Source organism: Dendropsophus ebraccatus, chromosome 6, assembly GCF_027789765.1.
Source record: "Dendropsophus ebraccatus isolate aDenEbr1 chromosome 6, aDenEbr1.pat, whole genome shotgun sequence".
In the NCBI taxonomy this organism is placed as follows: Eukaryota; Metazoa; Chordata; class Amphibia; order Anura; family Hylidae; genus Dendropsophus; species Dendropsophus ebraccatus.
In genome coordinates this window covers 2,822,940-2,844,447 of record NC_091459.1, presented here as the reverse complement: position 1 = coordinate 2,844,447, position 21,508 = coordinate 2,822,940, and the positions used below count along the sequence as shown (strand labels likewise).

The following is a 21,508-nucleotide window of genomic DNA, read 5'->3' as shown; positions in this document are numbered from 1 at the left end:
CACAACCTACCTGTCAGGCCCCTTAGTATCCGGCAGCAACCACAACCTACCTGTCAGGCCCCTTAGTATCCGGCAGCAACCACAACCTACCTGTCAGGCTCCTTAGTATCTGCCAGCAACCACAACCTACCTGTCAGGCCCCTTAGTATCCAACAGCAGCCACAAGAGACATACTATAAGAGACACACTATAAGGGACATACTATAAGAGACACACTATAAGAGACACACTATAAGAGACACACACTATAAGGGACATACTATAAGAGACACACACTATAAGGGACATACTATAAGAGACATGCTATAAGAGACACGCTATAAGAGACACGCTATAAGAGACACACTATAAGAGACACACTATAAGGGACACACTATAAGAGACACACTATAAGAGACATACTATAAGGGACATACTATAAGAGACACACACTATAAGAGACACACTATAAGAGACACACTATAAGAGACACACTATAAGGGACATACTATAAGAGACACACTATAAGAGACACACTATAAGAGACACACACTATAAGGGACATACTATAAGAGACACACACTATAAGGGACACGCTATAAGAGACACACACTATAAGGGACATACTATAAGAGACACACACTATAAGAGACACACTATAAGAGACATGCTATAAGAGACACGCTATAAGAGACACGCTATAAGAGACATACTATAAGAGACACACTATAAGAGACATACTATAAGAGACACACTATAAGAGACACACTATAAGAGACACACACTATAAGGGACACACTATAAGAGACACACACTATAAGGGACACGCTATAAGAGACACACTATAAGAGACATACTATAAGAGACACACTATAAGAGACACACTATAAGAGACACACTATAAGAGACACACCATAAGAGACACGCCATAAGAGACACGCCATAAGAGACACGCCATAAGAGACACACTATAAGAGACACGCTATAAGAGACACGCTATAAGAGACACGCTATAAGAGACACGCTATAAGAGACACGCTATAAGAGACACGCTATAAGAGACACACTATAAGAGACACGCTATAAGAGACATTCTATCCTCCTCACCGTCTCCTGGGCATAGGGACATATGAACAGGGTAGGTTTGTCTCACCTCCTGATCGTTCCCCTTTAAGAAAATCACTACACATAGTAACGATGGAGGATGACCGTCCTTGGTAAAAACATCAATATGAACAGATGCCAGGTGTTAGAAAACATATCAATGAGAACAGGATGCTCATTAAACAGAGCCACAAAGAGTAGCAAACCTTCATACATAAGATCAAATATAGATAAAGGAGAACATCATACGCCACTTACAGCATAGGGACCCTGGGGGGCCACACGAGAACGACACAACTCCTGAATAAATGAAAAAACAGAATACATTATTATACATCTCCCCTAGTACGTCCCGAATCGAGATAGAACATAATTAGGTGCCGCTCTATTTACCTAGAAGAGTTAGAGAACAGTATGGATTGATCAAATCAACTGGTACCAGAAAGTTACATTGATTTGTAATTTAATTCTATTTAAAAATCTCCAGTCTTCCAGTATTTATCAGCTGCTGTATGTCCTGCAGGAAGTGATGTATTCTGACACAGTGCTCTCTGCTGCCACCTCTGTCCATGTCAGGAACTGTCCAGAGCAGGAGAGGTTTTCTATGGGGATTTGCTGCTGCTCTGCACAGTTCCTGATATGGACAGAGGTGGCAGCAGAGAGCACTGTGTCAGACTGGAGAGAATACACCACTTCCTGCAGGACATACAGCAGCTGATAAGTACTGGAAGACTGGAAATTTTTATAGAAGTAAATTACAAATCTATATAACTTTCTGATGCCAGTTAATTTAAAAAAAAAAATTTCCGCTGGAATGCCCCTTTAACAATAAATACAAACGTAGCATTGGATACGAGGCTACTGATACGTAAAGCAGTTACAGGAATACATTACACTGACTAGTCAGGAGAAAAATGCCCCTAGAGTTCCTACAATTGTAAAATATAGTAGAATTGTCAATAACTATGTGGATACAGTAAATATGGGGACCTGAAGGAATTAACACAGCAAAGAACTCACACTCCAACTCATTGAGTAGTAATAATATATATTGAGAGTGGAATAAAGGCATAAACTAATAAAGCATTGACCTTCGCAGAAAAAGCTCGCAGAATCGCTGTAATATTCAAAGTATAAAAACATGTGTGCAAAGTGGAACTCCGGCTGCCTCGGAAGCTCAGGCTAAAAACGTGCACCTGACCATAGGACCAGAAGAGAGAAGAATAAACAATACAAACCTGCGCAGTCCGGCCAAGTATCCTGACCTGCGCAAATCATCACTAGGATATTCCCCAAACACTAAGCATATACAGTATATACAATAAATATAGACTATAAACCAGACACCCAATACATGCACAGTAAGGAGGATACAGCATAGTAGATGTAACCTTCACTGACATGCACAAAGTGCGGGAAACTTCATAGAGGCTCCCTGATTGGTTACAGACAATTCCAATCTACAACTGGCTACACGAGACATCCTGAGAACAATTAACCAATAACCGATATACAATGCATAGCATGACTATATCATAAAAACAATATTACAAACATCTAAGAATAAGCTTGTTACAGACCCACCAATCACTATCAACAAAGGTTTCATGGGTATCCCTTAAGGGGGCCAGGAAAATCTACCCCCTTTGCCCCCTATACAACTCAATGGGAAGTGAGCATTGGGCTCTGAGAATGCAGGAATCTTGGCGCCCGGCATGAAACACGTTCATCACAACAACTTCCCAATAGTCTATGGGGACCACTAACTTTTATTAATATATAATAATAGGTAAAAACAATGTAAATTTAAAACTGGGGACTCTGTATTAACTAATCAATAATGTTGGTATGTATCTTATTGATTTTATGTGAGAGAATAGAAGAGAATCACATACTGTCTATTAATACACACAGTGTCTGCTACTCTTCTCAGCATGTAATATTCAGAATCAGACACTAGGGGTCAGTGTAGGACTGTATTCTCCTCTGTACTGATTCTTCATACACACTGTATCCTCCCTCAATGTAGATAAAGCTTCAGGGTGCTAACACACACGACCGATGCGCAGCAGATCTGCAGCAGATTTCATGCTGTGTTCAGTTATTTACATCAAATCTGCTGCGTATCTGCAGCAGAAAATTCACTGCGATACGGTGTGTGTGAAGCTATCCTGAGTGACACTGAGTGGCAGAAACCGCAGTCATCGCATAGCGGAGATAGCAGTTCATCATTCTATAGGGGCGTAACGCTCTGCAATATAGGGGGGTAATGCTCTGCAATATAGGGGGGTAATGCTCTGCAATATGGGGGGTAACTCTCTGCAATATAGGGGGGTAATGCTCTGCAATATAGGGGGTAATGCTCTGCAATATAGGGGGGTAACGCTCTGCAATAGAGGGGGTAATGCTCTGCAATATGGGGGGGTAACGCTCTGCAATATAAGGAGTAATACTCCACAATATAGGGGGGTAATGCTCTGCAATAGAGGGGGTAATGCTCTGCAATATGGGGGGGTAATGCTCTGCAATATAAGGGGTAATGCTCCACAATATAGGGGGGTAACGCTCTGCAATATAAGGGGTAATGCTCCACAATATAGGGACGTAATGCTCTGCAATATGGGGGGTAACGCTCTGCAATATAAGGGGGTAACGCTCTGCAATATAGGGGGGTAATGCTCTGCAATATAGGGGGGTAACACTGCAATATAGGCGGGTAATGCTCTGCAATATAGGGGGTAATGCTTTTTAATATAAGGAGTAATGCTCTGCAATATAGGGGGGTAATGCTCTGCAATATAGGGGGGTAACACTGCAATATAGGGGGGTAATGCTCTGCAATATAGGGGGTAACGCTCCGCAATATAGGGGGGTAATGCTCTGCAATATAGGGGGGTAATGCTCCGCAATATAGGGGGGTAATGCTCTGCAATATAGGGGGTAACGCTCCGCAATATAGGGGGGTAACACTGCAATATAGGGGGGTAATGCTCTGCAATATAGGGGGTAACGCTCTGCAATATAAGGGGGTAACGCTCTGCAATCAATGGGGGATGATGATTTATCAGAGTCCCCACTTAAATATTAACCACCCCCTGCCCTGACGTTTCACTGACTTTCCCAAGGGAGATATAACAGAGAGTGAGCTGGCCGCATCATAGAGATTCATAGAGACATATAGAGAGGCATAGAGACATGTCATAGAGAGAGAGTCATAGAGACATGTCATGGAGAGTCATAGAGACATAGAGAGAGTCATAGAGACATGTTATAGAGAGGCATAGAGACATGTCATAGAGAGAGAGTCATAGAGACATGTCATAGAGAGGCATAGAGACATGTCATAGAGAGAGTCATAGAGACATGTCATAGAGAGAGGCATAGAGACATGTCATAGAGAGTCATAGAGACATGTCATAGAGAGGCATAGAGACATGTCATAGAGAGAGAGTCATAGAGACATGTCATAGAGACAGGCATAGAGACATGTCATAGAGAGAGAGTCAAAGAGACATGTCATAGAGAGAGAGAGTCAAAGAGATGTCATAGAGAGAGGCATAGAGACATGTCATAGAGAGAGAGTCATAGAGACATGTCATAGAGAGAGAGTCATAGAGACATGTCATAGAGAGAGAGGCATAGAGACATGTCATAGAGAAAGAGACGTGTCATAGAGAGAGGCATAGAGACATAAAAGGAAAATGTCCAGCAGCACAGGTATACAAAGATCAGACTTAGTGGAGCATTAAATATGCAGTAGGTGCACGCCTCAGCTTACCGGACCGGGGTAAGTAACAATTCCCAAGGAAAAATATGCAGGAGACAGCACCTCAAAAAAAAAAAAAAAAGGTGAGGAGTTTATTCACACCAATGCAACGTTTCGGCAAATTTACAGCCTTTCTCAAGCAGCATCCCATTTAGAGATTTTTAGTAGCTCCCACCTTCTCTCTTTGTACAGCATATGACTCTCTGTATATCTCTATGACATGTCTCTATGACTCTCTATATCACTATGACATATCTCTGTGACTCTCTATATCACTATGACATATCTCTGTGACTCTCTATATCACTATGACATGTCTCTGTGACTCTCTATATCTCTATGACATGTCTCTGTGACTCTCTATATCACTATGACATGTCTCTATGACTCTCTATATCACTATGACATGTCTCTGTGACTCTCTGTATATCTCTGATGACCTTGCTTATTTTGCCCCCCATTATAACCCCCCGTATTATTTATTTTAGATGCTGTTGGACCTTTCTTTTTGCTCATGTCTCTATGACACGTCAAAAATGTAAAAAAAAACAGCAGTGATGCTTAACCCCTTCCCTCCCGGCCTAATTCTCCTTTTTGCGTTTTCCTTTTTTCCTCTCTATGTATATAAGGCCATACATACATACATAGCACTTGCATTTTCCCACCTAGAGACCCACATGAGCCCTTATCCTTATTTTTTGCGTCACTAATTGTACTTTGCAATGACGGGCGGAATTTTTGCATAAAATATGCTGCGAAACCAGAAAAAATTACATGTGCGGTAAAATTGGGTTTTTTTTGTTTACGTCGTTCGCCCTGGGGAACAACTGACTTGTTATCCATGTTCGTCCAGTCGGTACGATTACAAAGATATGTAACTTGTATAACTTTTATATTATACAAGGGTGGAGCTGACAGGGTGACACTTAAAGGGTGGAGCTGACAAGGTTGCACTTTAAGGGTGGAGCTGACAGGGTCACACTTTAAGGGTGGAGCTGACAGAGTGACACTTTAAGGGTGGAGCTGACAGAGTGACACTTTAAGGGTGGAGCTGACAAGGTTACACTTTAAGGGTGGAGCTGACAGAGTTACACTTTAAGGGTGGAGCTGACAGGGTCACACTTTAAGGGTGGAGCTGACAGAGTGACACTTTAAGGGTGGAGCTGACAGAGTGACACTTTAAGGGTGGAGCTGACAAGGTTACACTTTAAGGGTGGAGCTGACAGAGTGACACTTTAAGGGTGGAGCTGACAGAGTGACACTTTAAGGGTGGAGCTGACAAGGTTACACTTTAAGGGTGGAGCTGACAGAGTGACACTTTAAGGGTGGAGCTGACAGGGTGACACTTTAAGGGTGGAGCTGACAGAGTTACACTTTAAGGGTGGAGCTGACAGGGTGACACTTTAGGGGTGGAGCTGACAGGGTGACACTTTAGAAAAAGAAAAGGAGGAATCAACCAATTAGAAAACGGCATGAAGACGAGCCCCTAAACCGTTGTCCTCTAGAGAGAGCGTGCGCGCGCCAAGGACAGCCGTGCGCGCCCCCGTGCCGCCCCGGTCACCGACTCCTGCGGCCGCAGACAGATCTCACCCCCGGCTCTGATGTGACTGACGCTTCTCTGCGCCCATTTGTACATTACAAACCGCGACCAGAAATTACCGTCTATACGGCCAGGAGTATCGGGATTGCCAGAATCCAACATGGCGGCGGCGGGCGCGCATCCCTCCCAGCGTTCCTGGTAACGTTGTAAGCGTCAGTTCACGTGAGGTCAGGCGCGCTCCCGTGCGGCTACGCGCTTTGTTGTCGGTGCCGGGCTGAAGTGTCAGTGTCTGATCCCCGGTCATCATGGCAGGAGTGGCGGCGCGCAAGGCGGTGGAATATGTCAGGAGCAAAGACTTCCGCGACTACCTCATGAGGTGAATGTCACCGGGGGCCACGGCAATGTCACCGGGGGCAGGCGGCGGAGGGCACGGCAATGTCACCGGGGGCAGGCGGCGGAGGGCACGGCAATGTCACCGGGGGCAGGCGGCGGAGGGCACGGCAATGTCACCGGGGGCAGGCGGCGGAGGGCACGGCAATGTCACCGGGGCAGGCGGCGGAGGGCACGGCAATGTCACCGGGGGCAGGCGGCGGAGGGCACGGCAATGTCACCGGGGGCAGGCGGCGGAGGGCACGGCAATGTCACCGGGGGCAGGCGGCGGAGGGCACGGCAATGGCTCTATCTCCGGCTATGGAGCGCTATATGTATACAGGTTCCCGGGCCCCTCATCCTCCTCTGTAACCACAGACCGTGTAATCTCCCCGCACATTATACGGTGACCGGTGGGAAGTATATATATATACACAGCGGGGTCAGTGGTTGTGTCCAATAGTAACAGGTGACCGCTCCTCGGGAGTCGCCATAGATACAAGCAGTGCACATAAGGCCCCATTCACACCTACTGTCTCCACCGCCCATTTTACCATGCGAGATACCTGCCCATTCACTTCAATGGGATGAGATACTCCCGGGGCTCAGCCAATCAGTGGGGTACCCCCCCCCCCCCAGTGCTGGGGGCCCCCATAGTAAGCGGGACCGGTACAGTATAAGGGCGCTGACTGTAACATACAGTCCTGCTGCAGCTGTCATCCCATTGAAGTGAATGGGCAGCTATCAGCAGCAGATGTGGTACATGTGAATGGTGGCGCTCCGGCGAAAATATTTTTCTTTCAAGTCAACTGATATTAGAAAGTTATAAAGATCTGTAATTTACTTCAGTCTTCGAGTACTTATCAGCTGCTGTATGTCCTGCAGGAAGTGGTTTATTCTCTCCAGTCTTCCAGTACTTATCAGCTGCTGTATGTCCTGCAGGAAGTGGTATATGTGACACAGTGCTCTCTGCTGCCACCTCTGTCCATGTCAGGAACTGTCCAGAGCAGCAGCAAATCCCCATAGAAAACCTCTGCTGCTCTGGACAGTTCCTGACATGGACAGAGGTGGCAGCAGAGAGCACTGTGTCAGACTGGAGAGAATACACCACTTCCTGCAGGACATACAGCAGCTGATAAGTGCTGGAAAGCTGGAGATTTTTTTTTTTTTAAATAAGTAAATTACAAATCTATTTAAAGGGAATCTGTCACTAGGGTTATTCCACCTTAAATGAGGGCAGCATAAACTAGTGACAAATGCTAAACAGATCGGTGTATTACTTACATCATTCTGCTCAGCCGTTCTCCTAATATGCAGGAGAATAGGATTCTTGCCGCACCCCTCCCCCCGCCCTCCAGCTGCTGATTGACAGCTGACTCCCTATACACAGCATGAATAGATGACTGCCAATTAGCAGCAGGAGGGCAAAGTTTTCTGCTTCTCATGAATATCCAGGACTACTGGGCTCATGCACATAATGGAGATGACTTCTTATTGTGCATGTTATTCAGGAGGAGATCTCTGGATCAGCTGCACAGAACAATGTAAGTGATCCCTCATCCTGTCACTAGTTTATAACTTTTGGCAGGACAGAAGAACCCTACTGACAGAGTCTCTACAACTTTATGAAACCAGTTCGTTTTAAAAAAAATCCCTGGAGTACCCCTTAAGTATTTAAATCTGTATAGAGGAATAAAGGGAAATATGTCGAAGTTTAAAAATATAACTTGCAGAGATAGTATCAGGTGGTTGGAGCTCCAGTAGGTACCTGGTATATCCATACTGTATCTCCATCCTAACAGCTAAAATGGAAACAACAGAAGGGCGGGCGACATAGAACGGGCGTTTATTGTTTTGTCTGCTGACAGTTCTGTGGTTTCCACATAATTTTGCTGCAGAACTCGCAGTGTGATCTCACCCTAAAGCAGCCGACCCCATCATATAAGAACAATCCCCTCGGTTGTTTACAGTCCACAAAGTGTCCTTGTTTTTATCTTTTCTGTATTTGCTCATTTTGTCTTTTTTGTTTCTTTTTTCCTGCTGTGTCTGATGTCGCTGCCGCTAAACCCACAGCACGGTAAGGAAACCTGTTGGCTGCTATTTATTGCTCTTTGGAACCAATGGAACTGATAACCGCTCTTTATAAAGTTGTTGTTGTGTTTGGGGCCCCCGTATCACCCAGCCTGTCCCCCCCCCCCCCCCCCCCCCCCCTTATCACCCGGCCTGCCCCCCCCCCATATCACCCGGCCCCCCCCCCCCCCCATATCACCCGGCCTGGCCCCCCCCCCATATCACCGGCCTGGCCCCCCCCCCCCCCATATCACCGGCCTGGCCCCCCCCCCCCCCATATCACCCGGCCCACCCCCTCCCCCCATATCACCCGGCCTGGCTTCCCCCCCCCATATCACCCGGCTTCCCCCCATATCACCCGGCTTCCCCCCATATCACCCGGCCTCCCCCCCATATCACCTGGCCTCCCCCCCATATCACCCGGCTTCCCCCCATATCACCTGGCCCCCCCCCCCCCATACCACCCGGCCTGGCCCCCCCCCCCCCCCCATATCACCCGGCCTTGCCCCCGCTAACCCCCCCCCCCCCCCCGCCGTGACAACCGTGTCAGTACAGTTTCAGAATGAATGATGCCGGGAGTTCTGCGTTCCGGCCTGTAGAGCATAGTCCATTCAGGAACAATATTTACGCAACGTGTGAATGCGGCCTTCGGTTGTGTTAAGTTTATTCTTGCTTAATAGCAGCGGGATAGTAAATGTATTCTCGGCTGTAATGTTTGTGTATTGTGTATGTTAATCTATTGATGTCGATCCCTACAGCACTTCTGGGGACCAGTTGCTAACTGGGGACTCCCCATTGCTGCTATAAATGACATGAAGAAGTCACCAGAGATCATTAGTGGCCGGATGACATTTGGTAAGCGCTTTTTCTTTTTCTTGCCTCCGGATTACCTTTATGCACTTTATTTAGTGTGATTAGGGACATAGAGGTGTGTGTTTACCTGTTTGCCCATCAGTTTTGGATTGGTACATATATCTAGCTGTTTCCATTATGCAGGTCATATAGACCGGAGGTTCCACAATAGCAGCCCCCTGTGGAATTACCTCTTCTTCACAGGTCACAGAGCGCTCAGTTATGTCTCACTACTAATGTCAGTAATTCATCTCAAGGGGACAGACTCTGTCTATTGTCGTCTATGTCCATGAGTCTTGTTGTAAAGCATGTCACTAAATGCTGTTAAGAACGGCCCAGGCAAGATGGCCGCCCCATAACAGTGTACAAAAAGTGAAATTAAAAAAATATTATTTAGAAAATTGAAACAGATTAGAATAAAAGAACAAGATCTTCTGGGACGGTCAGTTTCTTATCACTTTTCACTAACATTGTAATGGTCGTCATGCACCCGGTAAAACCTGTCTTACTAGCTGAACTATTTAAACTTTGCCCTGGATAGCCATGACTAAGGGTGCACAACACACACTGTTGTTTGCCTGGGGGTCAGTTCTCGTTCTGTACACGCTGATAATTTTATGACGAGCAAATAAATTGGAATTCTTTTTCCCACTGGAATGTTGGATTCATCCTATTCAGCTCACACAGGATCCCGGAAAAATACAATGAACCTAGCGTCCAAATGAGCAGCTAAGCCTCGTAATGAGCTGAACAGGAGGTGTAATGCATTATTATTATTAAGTGTGAATTACAGCTGACAGATTCCCTTTAACCCTTTAAGGACATGGCCCATTTTCGTTTTTACGTTTTCGGTTTTTCCTCCTTGTGTTTAAAAGGTCATAGCACTTGCATTTTTCCACCTAGAAACCCACATGACCCCTTATTTTTTGCGTCACTAATTGTACTTTGCAATTACAGGCTGAATTTTTGCATAAAGTACACTGCGAAACCAGAAAAAAATTCAAAGTGTGGTGAAATTGAAAAAAAAAACGCATTTCTTTTATTTGGGGGAAATGTGTTTTTACGCCATTCGCCCTGGGGTAAAACTGACTTGTTATGCATGTTCCTCAAGTCGTTACGATTAAAACGATATATAACATGTATAACTTATATTGTATCTGATGGCCTGTAAAAAATTCAAACCGTTGTTAACCAATATACATTCCTTAAAATCGCTCCATTCCCGGCTTATAGCGCTTTTATCCTTTGGTCTATGGGGCTGTGCGAGGTGTCATTTTTTGCGCCATGATGTGATCTTTCTATCGGTACCTTGATTGTGCATATACGACTTTTTGATCGCTTTTTATTACATTTTTTCTGGATTTGATGCGACCAAAAATGCGCAATTTTGCACTTTGGGATTTTTTTGCGCTGACGCCGTTTACCGTACGAGATCAGGAATGTGATTAATTAATAGTTCGGGCGATTACGCACGCGGCGATAGCAAACATGTTTATTTATTTATTTATTTGTTTACTTTTATTTAAAACCTGGGGAAAGGGGGGTGATTCAGACTTTTATTAGGGGAGGGGGATTTTTACTATTAACAACACGTTTTTTTTTTTTTTTTTACACATATACTAGAAGCCCCCCTGGGGGACTTCTAGTATATACACTTTGATCTCTCATAGAGATCTCTGCAGCATAGATATGCTGCAGAGATCCATGAGATCGGCACTCGTTTGCTTTCGGCTGCTGCAGCCGGAAACAAACGAGTGCCGAGCCGAGGACGGCGCCATCTTGGACGCGTCCCCGGCCGGCATCAGTAACGGAGATCGCTCCTCCGGGACAAGGTCCCGGAGGAGCGATCTCCCCCACTAGACACCAGGGAAAGGTTGCCTCCGGTAATCGGAGGCAGCTGTCAACTTTGACAGCTGCCTCCGATTAGCTAATTAGCGGGCACGGCGATCGGACCGTGCCCGCTAATAGCGGCGGTCCCGGGCTACACGCGGCACCCGGGATCGCGGCACTTCAAAGCGGGGCCGCCGCGCGGCCCCGCTTTGAAGCGCTAATGAGGACATAGGACGTACCGGTACGTCCTATGTCCTTAAGAGGTTAATTCAGTATGGTGGTGTTGGTGGTCTCTATACAGGAGCCACCCCTTTGCTAGATCCTTCCCTGGAGGGATATCTGGCTAGTCCTGTGTTTTGACTAGTTACTGAGGCTCTGTGGACTCTAAAAAAAAACGTGACGTCACGTCTCAAGTGTATGTTTTCCGGCAGGTTCCAGCAGGGGGTGCATGTAGAAGTATAAACTAAGAATAGACGACTATGTAGAAATGCAGTGCTCTCTCCCTCCGTCCGTCCGTTCCTTCCTGTGCTTGCAACGTCTGTCCATCCTCCCTCCCATCTCTCTGCCTGTCTCCCTCCCAGCCATGCCACCCGTTCCTGTGCAGGGGAGTGAGCACTCCTTATCTGCCACTCGCCCTGCTGCACCTCCTTCCAAGAAGCTGCCCGTTCCCGTTGGGGTCCTGTTCGGGGTGAGCGCTCCTGCACCTCCTCTTGTCCCCTCTGTTCTCCTCCTGTCATTCTACCCCGCTGTGCCTTAGCGCTCATCCCGCCACTCGGTCCCATCAAGGTGAGCGCTCCTGCACGGGACCGAGCGGCGGGATGAGCGCTGAGGCACAGCGGGGCACGGGGCTGCACGGGCTCAGAATGACATGAGGAGGAGGAGAACAGAGAGGACAAGAGGAGGTGCAGAAGTGCTCACCCCGAACAGGACCAAGAAGCGGGGTGAGCGCTGAGTTGCAGCGGGGATCGCTGGGGCACACAGAGGACGGGAGGAGGCGCAGGAGCGCTCACCCCAAAGGGATTGGGTGGCGGGATGAGCACTCCTGCGTGGGACCGGACAGCGGGGTACAGAGCCGCAGGGGCTCATAGAGGATGGGAGAGCACGGGCAGCTTCTTGGAAAGAGGTGCAGCAGAGTGAGTGGCGGGTAAGGAGCGCTCACCCCCTGCACGGGAACGGGCGGCATGGCTGGGAGCGAGACAGGCAGACAGATGGGATGGAGGGAGAAAAGGGGGGACATTGCCAGCACAGGAAGGGAGGGATGGACGGAGGGAGAGAGCACTACACTTCTTCTACATTGACGTCTATTCTTAGTTTATACTTCTACATGCGCCCCCTGCTGGAACCTGCCAGAAAACATACACTTGAGACGTGACATCACATTTTTTTTTAGAGAAATTGAGCCTGTCTGATCTACTAAATTGAGGGAAATAGCACTTTTATGTGCATTTCCCATAAATAGTGTTTATTAGTGATTTGTCTAACTTTCCATATGTAATAAAATATTAAATATATTTTGCCCGGAGTACCCCTTTAAAAGTTCAGCCAAAGAAAGTCCAAGAAAAAACGCCGTAGGCGTCCTAGGGCTTTATCCATCTTTTCAGACTTAAAGGGAATCTTGAATATGCAAAAAAAGAGTCCACAGAGCCTCAGTAATGGGTCTCAAAACACAGGACAAGCCAGATATCCCTCCAGGGAAGGATCTAGCAAAGGGGTGGCTCCTGTATAGAGACCACCAACACCACCATATTGAATTAAAGGGAATCTGTCAGCTGTAATTCACATTATAATTCACACATATTATTATTATTATTATTATTATTATTATTATTATTAATAATGCATTTATTTTGTATAGCACCGACTGTCTAACTTTCCATATGTAATAAAATATTTTAAAAAAATAAATTTTGCCTGGAGGACCCCTTTTAAGTTCGCTCATCTCTTTTACTAGAAAAAGCCATTCGGACATATGCTGCAGACTTGGACTGTCTGTAGTAGCATTGTATGTTAAATCTGGTCTCAAGTTAAAGGAGAACTCCAAACAAAATGTATTTTTTTTTAATATGTTATTATGTAAGGAAAGTAAGAGAAATCCCTAATATACACTAATTATGGGAAATGCACATATAGTGAGATATATATATTTCCCTCAATTTAGTAGATCAGGCAGGCTCAAGTGTATGTACCGGCAGGGTCCAGCAGGGGGCGCACTATATGTAGAAGAATACAATTAGATGTCCCAAAATACTAGTGACCATGGTTTCACTGCGGTATACAGCTGTGCTTTGCTGTTATTATGGTGCTGTGCCTGTATCTGTGTTAGGCTGTTAGTTTAAGGTGATAAAATGGCACCTCAGCGATCAGCCCCATGCTGGCTCCTTTCTCTGCTTCCCCACAGCGGCACATCTCCGTGCAGGGACGCCGCTGCTGGGTGTTCTTCCAGGTCTCTCTCTTTCTCTTGCGCTGAGGTGCCATTTTATCACCTAAAGCAAACAGCCTAACACAGATGCAGGCACAGCACCATCATACCAACAAAGCACAGCTGTAAACCGCAGTAGAACTGTGGTCATTAGTGTTTGGGGACGTCTATTCTAATTCTGTTCTTCTACATATAGTGCGCCCCCTGCTGGTACATACACTTAAGATGTGACATCACGATTTTTTTTTATATATATAATCACTATATGTGTATTTCTCATAATTAGTATATATTAGGGATTTGTCTAACTTTCCTTCTGTAATAACATATTTAAAAAATACATTTTGCCCGGAGCACCCCTTTAAAGGACAGCTCCGGTGCAAATGTTTTTACTGTAGTTGGAGCAAATTACAAAGTTATAGAATGTTCTGCCCCCTTTCCCTACGTTTCCATTTCCTCCCTGAACTGTAATAAAGTCCTACCTACCTCATTCCTGTCGATCTTGGGATCTTCTGCTGGCGCCATCCTGTGTCGATGTAGTCACCAGTAGAGGGAGGCTGGCCCGACTAGCACCCCTTAGTGAGAGAGGCCCCCCTCTTCTACACCGTCAGGTGACTCTCAGCCCAGCTCCGAACCAAAGAACCAGGAGGTAGAGAAGACGCCGACCAGAGCTGTCTGCGAATGGCGGGAATTTTGCACAAAGACGGACTCAGGAGTGAGAATAGTATACATATATTTCTGAGTGTGGTTTTTTTTTTTTTTTTTTTTTTTTTAAATCGTTGAAGTTATCCTTTAAAATTATCCTGGAAAGACCATTTTTAACATACTGTAACCTGAAGGCAATGTAAGGTGTATTAGTTTTCCATAATGTTATGGCCTCAAGGTATCATATATTCATCTTACATTGGTCATTCGGGAGCGGCCTGCGCTATGTGTGACGACATGCAGGCTGCAGAAGAGAAGGGAGGATGCATAGAAACATAGAAGATTGTCGGCAGAAAAAGACCACTGGGTCCATCTAGTCGCCCTTTTAGTATTTTCTTTCTTATTATCTTAGGATAGATCTATGTCTATCACAGGCGTGTTTAAATTATGTTATTGTAGATTTACCAACCACCTCTGCTGGAAGTTTGTTCCAGGTATCTACTACTCTTTCAGTAAAATAATATTTTCTCACATTGCTTCTGATCTTTCCCCCAACTAACCTTTCACTGTCTCCTCTTGCTCTTGAGCTCAGTTTTTTACTAAAAACACTTCCCTCCTGAACCTTATTTAGTCCTTTAACATACTTAAAGGTTTCCATCATATCCCTCCTTTCCCTTCTTCCCCCTGTAACATATATAAAGGTTTCCATCATATCCCTCCTTTCCCTTCTTCCCCCTGTAACATACTTAAAGGTTTCCATCATGTCTCCCCTTTTCCCTTCTTTCCTCCAGACTATACAGATTCAAATCTTTAAGTCTTTCCTGCTATGGTTTATGCCTCACACCCTCCACCACTTTTGTAGCCGTCTTTGGACCCGTTCTATTTTATCAATCTCCTTTTTTAGATGAGGTCTCCAGAACTGGACACAGTATTCCAGATGTGATGTCACCAGAGCTCTATACAGCGGGATCACAATCTCCCTCTTCCTACTGGTTATACCTCTAGCTATACACCCCAGCATACCATTATATATATATACACACCCCAGCATACCTATATATATATATATATATATATATATATATATATATATATATATATATATATATATATATATATATATATATACACATACACACCCCAGCATAGCTATATATATATATATATATATATATATATATATATATATATATATATATATATATATATATATATATATACACCCCAGCATACCTATATATATATATACACCCCAGCATACGATTTGCTTTCCCCACCGCCTGGTTGCTCTGGTGACTCATTTTAAGGCTGTCTGATATCACTGCCCCTAAATCCCTTTCTTCTGAAGTCTTTTCCAACACAGTACTGCCGATGTGATACTCTGATAGAGGATTCCTCCTCCCCAAGTGCATTATTTTACATTTGGAAACGAAGAACTTCAATTTCCCCTGTTTGGACACTTATCTAGCAAAGCTAAATCATTTTCCATATTACTGACACCTCCAGGAATATCCACCCTATTGCACACTTTTGTGTCATCAGCAACAGATAAACCTTACCTACCAACCCTTCTCCTATATCACTATACTTACCCACCAACCCTTCTCCTATGTCACTATCCTTACCTACCAACCCTTCTCCTATGTCACTATCCTTACCCACCAACCCTCCTCCTATATCACTATCCTTACCTACCAACCCTTCTCCTATGTCACTATCCTTACCTACCAACCCTTCTCCTATGTCACTATCCTTACCTACCAACCCTTCTCCTATGTCACTATCCTTACCTACCAACCCTCCTCCTATGTCACTATCCTTACCTACCAATCCTTCTCCTATGTCCCTATCCTTACCTACCAACCCTTCTCCTATGTCACTATCCTTACCTACCAACCCTCCTCCTATGTCACTATCCTTACCCACCAACCCTTCTCCTATGTCACTATCCTTACCCACCAACCCTTCTCCTATGTCACTATCGTTACCCACCAATCCTTCTCCTATGTCACTATCCTTACCTACCAAACCTTCTCCTATGTCACTATCCTTACCCACCAATCCTTCTCCTATGTCACTACCCTTACCCACCAACCCTTCTCCTATGTCACTATCCTTACCCACCAACCCTCCTCCTATATCACTGTCCTTACCTACCAACCCTTCTCCTATGTCACTTACAAACATATTAAAAAGAATAGGACCCAGAACAGACCCTTGCGGCCACCACGTGTAACCAGTCTCTGCTCGGAATATTCACCATTACCAACAACCCTCTGATATCTCTCCTTCAGCCAACCACAAATCCACTGAACTATCCAGGGATTAAGTCCAATCTTCTCCAACTTCTCTATCAGCTCTTTATGGGGAACTGTATCTGCGGCTTTGCTGAAGTCCAGATAGGCAATATCCACAGCACCACCTTCATCCAGCACTTTTGTGGCATAATCAAAGAAATCAATGAGATTAGTCTGACATGATCGGCCCTCAGTAAAGCCATGCTGGTTTGGATCCATCAACATTTTAAATAAAGGAAGAATGTTTTGTACCATAATGTTACTTGCTTCTAATTTTTTTTTTTTTTCAGCTCTCACTTGCTACTCATTGTTGTTCATGCGCTTTGCTTACAAAGTGCAGCCTAGAAACTGGCTACTGTTTGCATGCCACTTTACCAACGAATTTGCACAGCTGGTTCAAGGCTCTCGACTGATCAAGTACAAGTAAGTTTTGTTTTAGTATTTACCAGAAAAGTTACCTGTCTGCTGTGTCAGTAGTGGAATCTGTCTGGATTTCCTATCCTGTATCCTATCCACTAGGGGTGATGGTCAGCCTTCAGGATTTTTTTTTTTTTTTAGATCCTGTCCTTTTTTCGTCTGGCATGGACACCCTCATAGAAGTCTATAGGAGCCACTTTCCTGATGCAGAATTTCCAAACACCCCCAGCCCCATCCCCAAGACCTTCAGAGTCAGTGCTGTCCAACGCCTGAACACCCTCTTTCAATGCGATGCCTATAACATTGTGATACTACATACCAGAGGGGGGTGACTAACAGGGTGGTGGGGCTGTGGGTATTAGTTACATGGGAATACTACCTACCGAGTGCCTACCTGTAAGCGCCCATTCAGAAGGGGAACTACACATAAGCGGGCTACATAGAGGGGGGGCCATCTATAAGCGGTACTGTTGCCACATGTTTAAAGTGAAGAGTGCTATGTGTAAAAATTACTGTGTAACTTGTGCCATGGTATGTTGGAGCATAACATGGCTCTGATATAAGAAAGTGCTACTAAAAGTTTTTCTAAATTTTCCGTGCTAGGATTGTCCGGGAAGCCCATAAGAGATAGTGATGGTCTGCTGCATGTGCATGTCAGGTGTTCGCCATCTATGATTATCGGCCGTGATGGGCAATATTCGGCCAAATACAGATGGTGGTCGCTTGGTGTAATAAGGCCTTAATTGGATCCCTAATGCCCAGTTTGTAGGCCAAGGGTAAATTCACACGGGTGGATCCACCGGGAGTCTCACCCACGAAATCCACAGCTAATTCGCAATACACGTATTATTCTTATTATTATTATTATTAATACGTGTATTGCGGATTAGCTTCGGATTTCGTGCGTGAGACTCCTGGCGGATCCACCCGTGTGAATTTACCCTTAATGTCGGCCCAAGAGAGGCCAGTGTCAGTGTAGGAACTATAACAACAAAACAATACATATGAGTAAAGGAATTGAGACATCACTCACTTTCAGTCGTCTTCACTGTAGACTTATTTCTTGGCAATAATGCAGTTTCCTAGCGGTGTGTAACAACTACTGGAGGTGCATAGGCTGGCGGTCCTTCCCCTGCCACAACGTTTCAGTTTCTATACTCACATGTGTTGTTTTGATGTTGAGACTCGGACACTGTGAGACGTACCGTAAGCTGCATGAGACGAGTGGATATAGTCGGTCTCCTTGAGCACATGTGAAGCATTTGTATAATGTGCACTATACCAGCAATCTCTTCATTTAAAATTGCTATCATCAGGGGTTATGAGGTCAGTGCCGCTCCTCCCCGGGTGCTGGGAAAAGCTGGATCCAGTCCTGGGAAACTTTTCTGGTTGCTAGCTCTCGCGGGCAGGGTCCTCCCTCCCTATGTACCAGTCTGCAAAAAGAGTCCTTGGAGCCTCATTTTAGAGGTTCGAAACATGGGACCAACCAGATATCCCTCCAGGGAAGGTGGGGAATGGAGTAGAATGGTTGTGGTGGTTTCCTTCCAGGAGACATTCCTTGGCTGGGTTCTTCCCTGGAGGGATATCTGGCTAGTCCCCGGTTTCAAACCTCTTAAATGAGGCTCCACTGACTCTTTTTGCATATTGTATTTCCCAGGGGGCCAAGCACCTGGGAATTTGACTAAAGCGCTCAGTACAATTGTCGTCTTTGGCCGGTCTCCCTGAGATCAGTGATTTGTTTACTGTATGTACCAGTATGGTCTGTCATTTACGTTTTCCATGTAGTTTTCTTGTTATATTCTGTTTATAAGCCCCCTATCACATGTAGAGCGCTCTGCATTTAGGGGGCGCTATAAAAAATAATATAAAAAATGGGCAACAAGTTCAGTCTTAGTGTAAGGGTACAAACACACACACCGTATACGCAGCAGATTTGATGCTGTGTTCAGTTATTTAGATGTAATCTGCGGCGTATCACAGCAGAAAATACGCTGCGTATACGGTGTGTGTGTTTGTACCCTAAAGCAGCTTGTCTCTTCCTGTATGTCTTATGGAAGCACTCCGTGCTTTAGCTCAAAATCTGTATGATTTGCTGCAAATGTCCAATGTCTGAATATGGCAAACAAGAGTAAAGTTGTGGTTTGCAGCAAATAGATGATGATATTCTTGATGAGTCATTTAATGGGAAATAAAAATTACTTTGTAAAATAATCAGATAAGAATACAATAAACTTGTTTTTCCGACATTCATTGTATAGATTTAAAGTGTAACTTTCATTTATGGTGGGCGGCGGGATATACTGTCAGAATTCTGAGAGTGTATCCTGCGCAGCGGAGATGGAATTGTTCCGGCAGCGCTATTGATTGCGTTGTATACTATGTCGCTACCAGAACAATTTCGGTTTTGAAAGTGTATCCTGCCACGCGCCAAAGATGATAGTTACACTCAAAACATAGTACATAAGGAGCCTATAAGACCACGCAAACATTTTGTTCTTTTTACACCTATGACTTTTAGGCCGTGTTCCCACAATGTCTTTTTAGTTGAAAAAAAATAACTTTTTTGATAATGATCGTGATTATTAGTAATGGACGTTATTTACGGCCGCCATTATAAAAAAAAAAAAAAGCCACTGTGAAAACCTAGCCTTAAAACATTCTTGAAATCTTATTTTGGAAATTAACTTGTGCCTTTTTTTAATCTTTTTTTTTTTTTTTTTTCTCTAGAATGTCAAAAAAAGAAGTGAATGAACAAAAATGACCAGCACGTCTCCATCCTTGAATACCTGCCTCACCCCCAAACCATAGGATCTTGCCAACTGTTATGTGCACTGTGCATTATTATAGACTGCAGCATCTAGTACTATCTCTTGGAAGTGGTTACCTAGGATTAGAGAGAGCGCAGCTAATTTCTTGCAAAAACAGCGCCACCCCTGTCTCCAGGTTGTGTGTGGTATTGCAGTTCAGCTGCATTTACTTCAATGGAACTTGGCTTCACACACAAACGGAGGACATGTAAGGTGCCGTTTCTGGAAGAAAGCAGCCATGTTTTTGTAAACCTGGAGAACTTTGTTAACATAAAGGCCTAGATTCACTAAAACATCAGAGACACAAACTACGGGCAGCCTGGACAGCTTGTCTTGCATTGTTAAGTCAATCTGGCCCAATGTAGTTTTTATTTCTATTAATACTTGGTTTCAATTATATTCATGACCTGAAGATTGTTCTGTTAGGTCTGAATCATTTGTCCTTATTGGCCAAGATCATTGCATTGGGAGAGATTAGATTGGTGCCTGGTTTGTCATTGATACACATACATACAAGTTGAAGCCTTTCTATCCTGTTTAGGGTATTCATATCATATGATTTTTTTAAAGTGATGATTAACTAATAAAGGAAGATAAATCTTTCTCTGAGAGCTCAGTGTGTCCTTGTTTGTGCTATCCTTTTATACCGCTTTTTACCACTACATTGTCACAAGTTAGGCTGGATTAAAACTGTCCCTTTTTTTTTCATCTGGATGAAAAAAAGGATATATTTGTTTGCATGCATTTTGATTTGCTTTTCCATTGACTTCCATTATAAAAAATAAAACATCAAAAAGCACCCGTTTTTTTGAATGTACACAAAAACGTGGTCGATCACATTTTTGTGGATGTTAAAAAAATTAAAAAAAATACGTTTTAACTGCATCACCTGCCGAGCGGACCCCAGGACAGATCTTGAACTAAAAGCAGCTATCCAAAGGTGCAAGCGGTTTGGGGGGGTCAGATTGTGGGTACAGAGTTGCTTTAATAGGCCGGCCCCAACCTGAAGACTGCAGGCTACACTGAATAAGTGCACACGCAAGACAAGGACAGAACAAACCATACACAACAAAAGAAGGGTCAGCTAGCCGGGTCGGTAAAAGTCAGACGTCAAAATACCAAATCAGAAAGCAAGAGGGGAGTCAGAGGAACGAAGCCAAGGATCAGGTAAACCAGATGACAGACAGCAAGCTAGGCACTGTACAAGAAAGGCTCTATAGCAGGAAGTAAGTCATTGTCAGTAATAGCCATATTTTACAAATATCTATATAGGACTAGAAAAAAAATCTGCCATACAGTATTTTACAGTCTAACCAGTGTTATAGTGTGACAGTCTAGTGGTGGTGACTGAGTATGCACCCTGTATACTATGTGTCATCTGTTAATAGAAAACATGGAAAAAATTAGTGTAAA

The 21,508-nt window shown here is 44.5% G+C and overlaps 1 protein-coding gene across 3 annotated transcripts; it reads left to right on the top strand.

Annotated features, from left to right (window-relative positions):
* The first annotated feature begins 6,402 nt into the window (after positions 1-6,402).
* MPC1 (mitochondrial pyruvate carrier 1) lies at positions 6,403-20,706 on the top strand. Of its 3 annotated transcripts, none has more exons than XM_069974387.1 (5): positions 6,403-6,765; positions 7,840-7,843; positions 9,587-9,683; positions 17,162-17,294; positions 20,016-20,706. In XM_069974387.1, exons 1-5 carry the CDS (start codon positions 6,695-6,697, stop codon positions 20,047-20,049), a joined length of 339 nt encoding a protein of 112 aa, XP_069830488.1. In that variant the 5' UTR covers positions 6,403-6,694; the 3' UTR covers positions 20,050-20,706. The 3 variants fall into 3 exon arrangements, 2 of the variants coding, with proteins under 2 accessions (XP_069830488.1, XP_069830487.1); XR_011363595.1 differs by lacking the exons at positions 6,403-6,765; positions 7,840-7,843 and adding exons at positions 8,800-8,835; positions 17,430-17,539; XM_069974386.1 differs by lacking the exons at positions 6,403-6,765; positions 7,840-7,843 and adding an exon at positions 8,815-8,835.
* Positions 20,707-21,508: the final 802 nt, after the last annotated feature.